The sequence below is a fragment of the Bombyx mori genome, chromosome 14 (genome assembly GCF_030269925.1).
Source record: "Bombyx mori chromosome 14, ASM3026992v2".
NCBI classification, from domain to species: domain Eukaryota; kingdom Metazoa; phylum Arthropoda; class Insecta; order Lepidoptera; family Bombycidae; genus Bombyx; species Bombyx mori.
Window position 1 is genome coordinate 6,468,816 of NC_085120.1, and position 9,544 is coordinate 6,478,359.

Below are 9,544 nucleotides of genomic sequence, written 5' to 3' on the forward strand. Positions count from 1 at the left end.
TGCCTACCGCTAAAATGTACACACATTTTCCGGTAAATATGCACAATTGCCTCCTCGTTTGGGTAATGTGCATACAACTAACATTTACAATTTCAAAGAAGGGAAATGTACATTGAATTCACAATGACCATGTCGTTTTGGTAAATGTGAGCATGGCATACAAAAAAACTAAATCGCAAGTGCTAATAATGTGGTGCGCATGAGCTTGCGCACAATTACAACCTAACCTAACCTACGACATATTATCATATAAAGAAAAGTATGCTTTGTTTGTCATTTATATTTTTGAATTAAAATAATTTTCGTTATTAAAGCCTTTTGTATTATTATATGTTTATTTAAATAAATATTTTTTTACTGCAACAACATTATTAATTTATTTGTATTCCAACTTTTCTTAAAAGATGAAAGTAAGAGTATACATTTATCAAAACGTGAAGGCAAGAGTACATACACATTTGTCGGGAAATGTACATATACATTGTATTCAGTTCACATATACCTAACTTTTTGGCAAATGTGCACATTTAGCGGTAAAAGTGTACATTTCCCAAGAGTGTACATTTACTGTAACATATGAGTCGACTATTATCAAAGCCGGCAATGTGACTTTTGGACAATTATTGGTAAATCAGAAAAACGAATTATTGACTTTGTATTCCATTGGCAGTCACAAAACTCTTCTGAACGACATCTTAGATAAATAACAGGTTAAGTATTAACCTTTATTTAATGCAGGTTTTGAACCGTATTCTTTGAAGGAGACGATTATATTCAAATTAATCTGTATTGACATATCAATAACATTTTTTTGTCCAAATGCACAGATTGCCACCTTTGATAATAGACGACTCATATATAACTAGAAGAACTTTGTGACGTGTACTTTGTTTATACATATAAACATACAGTATCAAATGTTAACTTTCCACTTCGACACCAGACACTGTCTTATTTCAAATTCACTTTCTTATAATGTACAACTATCAAATTCTCTTGCAATGTTGCTGCGATACGTGAAAATATTCTAACTATATAAAACTATTCACGAATAAACTCGTATTCTAAATATAGGGTGCAGTTTTTCTTAAAATATAAAATATAGATACAAATATAAAATATAAATATGCAATCCAATTTACTTTAATTTCAATAAAATTGAGGAACTTTTTCAAAATTTAATCAAACAATTAAATACATTTGTTTTGTTTCATTTCCTAACAATATACAGGATGTGATATTTTTAACAAAAGAATTATTTTTGAAAATTTAAAACGAAAGAATAAAATTAAAGGGTTTTTTTTTTGGGATATTTTGGTTTGGCTATTTGTTGGCTTCTGGTATCTTTCGTGGCATTGTCTATCGCAGAGCGCACTCGAGAAACAGCGGTAAAGTTAACTAGGGTCATTCGCACTGATGTCAATGGACTCCTATAACCATTCACACCAAGCAGCTCTTGTGCTATCCGAAGTACCAAAAACCTTGTATAAGTAGTTTAAAATAGTTACACCCCTTTTACAGACAGACTTTCATTTCTCTCTAGCTCTTAATTGAGCTAACCACCTAATTGATTTAAATAAATTAATATTCATAACATAACATCTCCAAATACATTTCCAGCTGCTGGTGGATCAAGTGATGATTTTGGAGACGATGACACCGCTCGACTTCATGGATTTCAGGCACTATCTCCGCCCAGCATCAGGTTTCCAGAGCTTGCAGTTCAGACTACTAGAAAACAAGGTTAACCAATACACTCTATAACATAAATAAACAGAGACGAAAAAATCAAGTACCATTTCCGATTTTGATCATTGAGCATACACTACCGGTGGTTAGACCCATAGATTATACACTTAATAGTTAGACCTCTTGTGAGCCCAGGGTGGTGGTATACATGTGCGCTATTTCTGCCGTGAAGCAGTAATGCGTTTCGGTTTGAAGGATGGGGCAGCCGTTGTAACTATACTGAGACCTTAGAACTCATATCTCAAGATGGGTGGTGGCATTTACGTTGTAGATGTTTATGGGTTTCGGTAAACACTTAACACCAGGTGGGCTGTGACCCCTCCATCAATATAAGCAATAAAAAAAATAAAAACTAATGTGCTATTTGGTGGTTAAAAGTTAGCTAGTTGTAGTGCCAATTGTAAGCCCGCTTTATCCGTATTTCTCATCCCGCTAATTGGATCGAAGCAGTCACGAGTAATTGTGACATTGCCGTTGTACATAATACACATGAAACATGGACTGCATTTGAAGTTGCGTAGGAACATTCGCGTTGTCCTGTATGCACCATAAGGTCAGCTGCGTACCGAGAGCAAATCACCAAATCGATACCAACTTAATCCATAAAATATACGCTTTAAAGGCGATTGCATGCAGCAGAGACACGAATGCTGCGATGGATGTGTGGAGTAACGAGAATGGATAGAATACGGAATGAATATGTTAGAGGAAGTCTGAAAGTGGCACCTGTGACAGAGAAGCTGAGAAGTGCGCGTTTGGGATGGTATGGACATGTGATGAGACGAGATGAAAATGAGGTTGGTAAGAAAATGTTAACTATGAATGTGGAAGGATATAGAGGAAAAGGTAGACCTAAGAAGAAATGGATGGATTGCGTGAAAGACGATATGGGTAAGAGGGAAATGGTATATGATAGAAGAGTGTGGAAGGAGAAAACATGTTGCGCCGACCCCAGGTAACTGGGAGAAGGGCAGGATAATGATGATGATACGCTTTAATGTTTTTTTTTAGCTTGGTTTGAAACAAGCCCTGCGCGTGAAGTACAATCAAAATTATCAAACCGTGTTTGGCGACGACCCTGAAGCTATGGACTCCTTACAAAAGTACGTTTAATTTTATCTATATTGTCTTATTAGAGGGCGTCATGGCCAAAAGGATAAGTGGACCGGCATACAGGTATCAAGTAACTATTTGTCTTCTTCTTCTATATCGTTCCGTCACTGCTGAGGATCGCGCCACATGTGACATTCTTCCATTGTGTTTGATCATGGGTGGCATGGACCGCATGGTACAGACTACCACCAAGTGCTTGTCTTACTAGATCTGACCGTCTGGCTGCCCTCTATGCAACTATGCCTGGGTTCTAATCCCGAATGGAAGCAATAGTTTTTTAGGTGCGAAATATCGAGACCTTTTACAAGAGCAATATTTTTAATATTTTTTTTTGCAAATTTTGTGTGACCTTCTGCGTGACTTCGATATTGAAAGACAATGAAGCTTGTTCTTTTTTTTTTTTTTTTTATGATTGAAAGTTTACTGGTGGCCCGAAGGCCTTTCCAGTTTCACCAGGACAGGTGGGCGAGCAAAGGCTCAGCCAAGAGGGGTGGGATTTGCTAACAACTGCCCGAGCGCCTCCGAAGGAGACCTAACAACTCAAGAACAATTGTTTCGCGAATGAATCTACTACCGGATCGGAATCGCGACCCGCTGAGAAGATCCGGCGAGAAACTCAGCGGGCTGATGCACGGGTTAGGTTGCACGTCGACCTCTTTGTCGAGTTCGACGAGTACGGTTACCGGGGTCCCTAAGCCTGCCCCTAGTATTAGAGCTGAAGGCATCTAATGCAAAGGTTATTGGATCTGATGGATCTGTAAGGACGTGTCTAGGGCGTCGACGGTGACTGGCTCCTGCATGATCAGGATTCGGGGAGTAGTCAGCGGCGGCAACGATAAGGCGATTATCATGACGCATAGCCTTATCGAAGTATCGTTCCGACGCTGACTTGAAGCTTGTTCACGAATGCTCAAAGTTGCCGCGCCATATAACATAGATGCTAATGCTTTGCGACATTACAAACTAGTTACTTATATCGTCTTTTGACATTAAAAGTGTACAATTTCCAAAAACATTCGAAATTGAATTAATATGCGGAATCATTTGAATACCAGTATTTTTCTCATAAATACTGTCAAGAGAGCGTAGTTTAGTTTTAGTTGTTTTTTTTTAATTTACCTATGCTTTGACTTCTATTATTAATTACAAACATTCAAACAAAATTAATACATAATTTTATCATTTTCATCTTACTTTAAAAGACAGATAATGTAACTGGTAAAAATAAAAAGAAATGTTGCAAATATGATTAATATTTAAAAGATCACATAAAACTTTAAAACACTCTCCTGTAAAATTAGTAAGTTTTGAGTTATATATATATATGTTAATATATAAAGCAAAAACTTTGTATCCCTTTTTACGAAAATTGCGCGGACGGAGGAGAATGAAAATTTCCCACACTTAAAGAGAATATAGAGAAGGAGTGCACAATTTTTTTTAAATAATGCATAAAAAATGCATTAAATCAATATAGAAAACATTAGGCACACTGCCATGTATGTGACACACACACATATCTATATTATATACTCCACTGAAGTATGATATAATCTTTGTTTATTTTCAAACTTTAGTTTGTCAAAAACTGTGGTCAAATTGAAAAAGGTTAATATTGTTTAACTTTAATATTATTTGTCTATAGCGTAGTCTTTGCGAAATCTGTGATTATAGAAGTATAATAGTCTTTGACAATATACCTAACCATAATAATGTTCAAAATTATAATTTCAATTAATTATAGTCAAATTTCGAATACTGCGGGACCACTAGTACAGTTTTAATGCGAGAAGACTATGTGTCAATTCAATTTATTCGACAATTATAGATCTGAACAAGAACCTGCACTGCTAGCGCTGATCGAGCGTTGGCTGGAGCGTACTCCCGGATTGAACACGCACGGGTTCAACTTCTGGGGGAAATTCCAGGCAACAGTCAATAAAATGCTGAAGGAAGATATAGAGACTGCTAATGTAAGTTAATTTTATGAATACCGAGAAACACAAGTTCTATATACAATACAATAATAGCTTCAGGACTTTGTTGAGACTTGCACCCTATTGTAGTGCATCAGGTATGTGCACCGATGCATATATTGATGATTATTTCGTGATAATACGCAAAAAAGGTCGCATCCAGTAGGAGGTAGCACCAACAACGTCTTGAAAGTATTAGCAAAAAGGCTGGACCGTCCCTGGGTAAGTTCATGCTCTTAGAAAAAAGGCTGAATGACCCGACCCTGGGTAGGTTCATCAAGTTGCACATTCTGCATGCTGCTTGATGAGGCTGCCAAGGACGGATTTGATATATTTAGATTTACTTAAATACTAACATAGTTCATTAAGTTATTTATTTATTTATTATAATAACACACTGTGAGACTATGATGTCCCGAAATAAAAGATTTTATTTATGTAGTTTATATGTAATTTGGCTAAGTTGAAACACAATATAAGTCATAACCTAACGTGTAAAATACTCTTATCAAGTTCAACAATTACGCTAGGATTTGAATTAGGCTGTAACCGATTTATTTAGTAAAAATGTCGGAACTTCAAAGATTAATGAATAAAATGTAATGATCTTAAAAAACACTGTTAAATCGTATTGAGACCATATGTCAATGATAATTTATGGAGTACAGCAGAGGGTGATAAGATATCACTGCAAGCCGTTATGTGCAGAATGTTTAAAATGTTCTTTATTAAAAAGAAATGACACATTATGCTATATATGCAGAAGAAATATAGGTATAAGAGATAATGACGCGTGTTAAAAGTTATAGAACGTTAGAAAGTTATAGCGGTAACAATATGGCGGACATATTTCGCGCGTTACGCATGTAAATTGTATTGTAATGTAAAATTTACAGCTTGAGTCCATAGACGCTGTGCGCCGCCATCGGCTTCAAGATGTGGAGAATAGAAGGGAGATTTATCGTTCGATATTTGATCCGACTGTGCATGACGCGCTCAGGTCCAGAGGAGAAAGGAGGTATGCAGATAATTATTTTAATAGCTCTTAGACCCAACCGTGAGGGGTTTTGTGGTAGGAATTGTCCAGTTGCGCGGGAATCTTGATGTTAACGTGATTTGATATTTGGTAAAATGTTGAACACATCAGTACCGTTTTAGATTGAAAATTGGTGTAAATTAAAAATAGAATTAACACAATGCTATTCCGTAGCTGAACTTATTAAATTTTGAATGGACCAGTTGATTGTTAAAAAGTGCGTCTTTCACGATTCAAAGCTCCATTTACTTAATAACGGTATTTATAATGAATTATAAGTACCTACGTTTTAAAGCTAGAACTATAATTAAGAGTTTCTTGCATGAAACTGATCAGTGAAATACAACGAATATCGCTTCTGTCGCCTATGAGAATATGGCTCTGACTATTACGCAAATATAAACGTTGCCAGTTTGAGTGAAGATGAACTAGTCTGGCAACAATAAAATGAAAACTATAGCTTGGTTGGTACATGGGTATTAGCAACGTCGGGATCGCGACGATGCTAATATCGGAAGGACTGTTAAAACCTCGTTTGAAGATTCGCAACGACCGCGCTTTGGAAACGCCAAATAAATCTAGAAGGAAGACACAAAATTTAGGGCGACACAAATGGTTTTTACTTTTTTTATTTTTTATTGCCGTATAGGCAGACGAGCATACGACCCACCTGATGGTGAGTGGTTACCGTCGCCCATGGACTTCAGCAATGCCAGGGGCAGAGTCAAGCCGCTGCCTACCGCTTAATACTCTCCACAAGCCTCGTTTGAAGAAGGACATGTCATAGCGCTCGGGAAACACCGTGAAACACCGCGTTCTTGAGAACGTCTCTCTTAATTTCAGGCTGTCACATAGAGCACTCCAAGGTGCAATCATGATCACGTTTTACCGCGACGAGCCTCGGTTCTCGCAGCCGCATCAGCTCCTCACTCTGCTGATGGACATCGACAGTCTCATCACGAAATGGCGTTGTGAGTTATTTATCTTTATACGTGAAGCAAAAACTTTGAACCTCTACGAAAATTGCGCAGACGGAGGAGTATGAAATTGCCCGCACTTACAGAGAATATAGAGAAGGAGTGCAGAATGTTATTTTTTTTTTAATTATGCATCAAAAATACCTTAAATCAATAAAAAAAAAATCATACATACTACCATGTATTTGACAGAACACATAATAATATATTTAAACTCTTTGTTTATTGTTTTAAATCTGTATTCAAATTGAGAATAGATTAATATTGTTTGTCTTTAATATTATTTGTCTATAGTGTAGTCTTAGCGAAATCTGTGAATAAAGAAGTATAAATAATCTTTGACAACCAACCAACCAATAAAAATATTCAAACTTAAAATTTCAAACAATTATAGTCGAATTTCGACTACTGAGGGACCACTAGTATTTGTAATTGTGAGAGCTGTTGCAATATTTACATGGCGTAAAAGCGTATGGATGCAGGTAATCAACCACTACAGATCATCTGAAGTTGCCGAAAAATATCTAAATCAGAAATTAAGCCGCATCCCATATATTTTTAAGGCTTTTTATACGATATATCGAGCTTCAAACTGAGACATTTATGTGAAGAAAATCCTTAAAAGTCCTCATCTCGGCAATACCTGTTTTCGAAAACGGTAAGCTATTTAATATATATAAATAAATATAAAGATACAAAATAGGCACTCACAATCACTCTCTAAAAAAAAAGTGATTGTATTTTCTATTCGCAGAATACGAAATAATTTAACGATTTTAAATATAAAAAAGTATGTTGAGAGCGGCGAGTTCAATTTCTTCATCAGTATTTTTTCCAGCAAATCGAATAAGTGAAGAGACGAATGAACAACAAAAAGAATTTATATTTAAATTTGTCGTTCGTTTAAGTAGTCGTGACTCTATTTTACAGACAACCACGTTATAATGGTGCAAAGGATGATCGGGTCGCAACAGCTCGGGACCGGGGGCTCGTCTGGCTATCAGTATCTACGGTCAACATTAAGGTAACTTAAAACATACGTTAATTCTCGCTATGACAGTACACTCCCAGGACTTAGTCACGTGAACACGTTTGAAGTCGTCGTGGCCTAAAGGATAAGACGTCCGGTGCATACGTGTTGAGCGATGCACCGGTGTTCGAATCTCAGGCGGGTACCAATTTTTCTAATTGAAATACGTACTCAACAAACGTTCACAATTGACTTCCACGGTGAAGGAATAACATCGTGTAAAAAAAATCAATCCCGCAAAATAGCCTTCCTAAATAAGTAGACTATCTAATACTGAAAGAGTTTTACAAATCGGACCAGTAGTTCCTGAGATCAGCGCGTTCAAACAAACAAACTCTTCAGCTTTATAATATCAATAAAGTATAGATTGAATAGAAATATTTATATATATGTATATAATGTATTTATTTATTTAAATCAAAATACAGTTTAGCTTTGTAAAACTATAGCAATTGAGTTGCTCTTATAAAGAGAAACAACATTTAAAGCTATTGCTTCACCATTATTTTTATATCTTTTTATATATTAATATTGCAAAAATGCTCTTTATATGTCTAATATTCTAATGTTTCAATAATCGAAATTCTATTTATGTCATCTATAGAAGAATGATATAAATAACATATTAACCTCTTTAAGGATTAATCGTATAGAGGTTACATATATTTATATATATTTATAACCGTTTATTTGTTTGTTTGTTTACGTAATAAATAAAAATGTATTTATTAATTACAGCGATCGTTACAAAGTCTTTCTTGATCTGTTCAATTTGTCCACGTTCCTGTTGCCTCGTGCCCTAATACCGCCACTGGACGAAGACATGAAACGCAGCCTCAATCTCACATGGGGAGACAACGTCAGGGAAAACGGAGATGAGACGACCCCGCAAAACGGCCTTGAAGCTTCTTTATAACGAAAAATTATAATGTGTCCTGACAATATTTTTAAGACATATTTTATTACATTTTTAATTCAAACGATGTATTTTTTTATGTATCCTCTTTTTTAACGCGAATGAAAACTTTTTTTTTATTGCCAAGTTGGGTGGATGAGCTCACAGCCCACCTAGTTTTAAGTGGTAACTGGAACCCATAGACATCCACAACGTAAATGCACCAGCCACCTTGAGATATAAGTTCTAAGGTCTCAAGTATAGTTACAACGGCTGCCCCACCCTTCAAACCGAAACGCATTACTGCTTCACGGCAGAAAAGGCAGGGTGGTGATACCTACCCGTGCGGACTCACAGGAGGTCCTACCAACAGTAATTACGCAAATTATAATTTTGCGGGTTTAATTTTTATTGCACGATGTTGTTCTTTCACCGTGGAAATCAATCGTGAACATTTGTTGGATACGTATTTCATTAGAAAAATTGATACCCGCCTGAGATTCGAACACCGGTGCATCGCTCCACACGAACGCACCAGACGTCTTATCCGTTAGGACACGACGACAAACCTTTACGAATACTCGGGGTTTTAACAGATCGGTTCATGTTCATGGACGCCGATTATATTATTATTTTATATTATATTGCAATCAATTATAATTATCCACCTAATAATATAGTTGATAGCACTGTGTGTCAGTACTCATCATGGCAGCAAAACAGATGAAAGTAAGTATTCATACTAAAATTTAAATTTTACTTTAAATA

At 36.1% G+C, this 9,544-nt stretch overlaps 1 protein-coding gene across 5 annotated transcripts in view; it reads left to right on the forward strand.

The window, feature by feature from the left end:
* LOC101741137 (tryptophan 2,3-dioxygenase) overlaps nt 1-8,861 on the forward strand; it is a 34,169-nt gene extending 25,308 nt beyond the window's left edge. For all 5 annotated transcript variants that reach the window (XM_062672048.1, XM_062672049.1, XM_062672051.1 and 2 more), the window contains 7 exons: nt 1,621-1,743; nt 2,761-2,852; nt 4,691-4,835; nt 5,735-5,856; nt 6,718-6,845; nt 7,782-7,875; nt 8,620-8,861. In XM_062672048.1, coding sequence (XP_062528032.1) covers nt 1,621-1,743; nt 2,761-2,852; nt 4,691-4,835; nt 5,735-5,856; nt 6,718-6,845; nt 7,782-7,875; nt 8,620-8,797 — 882 coding nt within the window. In that variant the 3' untranslated portion in view covers nt 8,798-8,861. The remainder of the gene's footprint in view (nt 1-1,620; nt 1,744-2,760; nt 2,853-4,690; nt 4,836-5,734; nt 5,857-6,717; nt 6,846-7,781; nt 7,876-8,619) is intronic.
* Nucleotides 8,862-9,544: the final 683 nt, after the last annotated feature.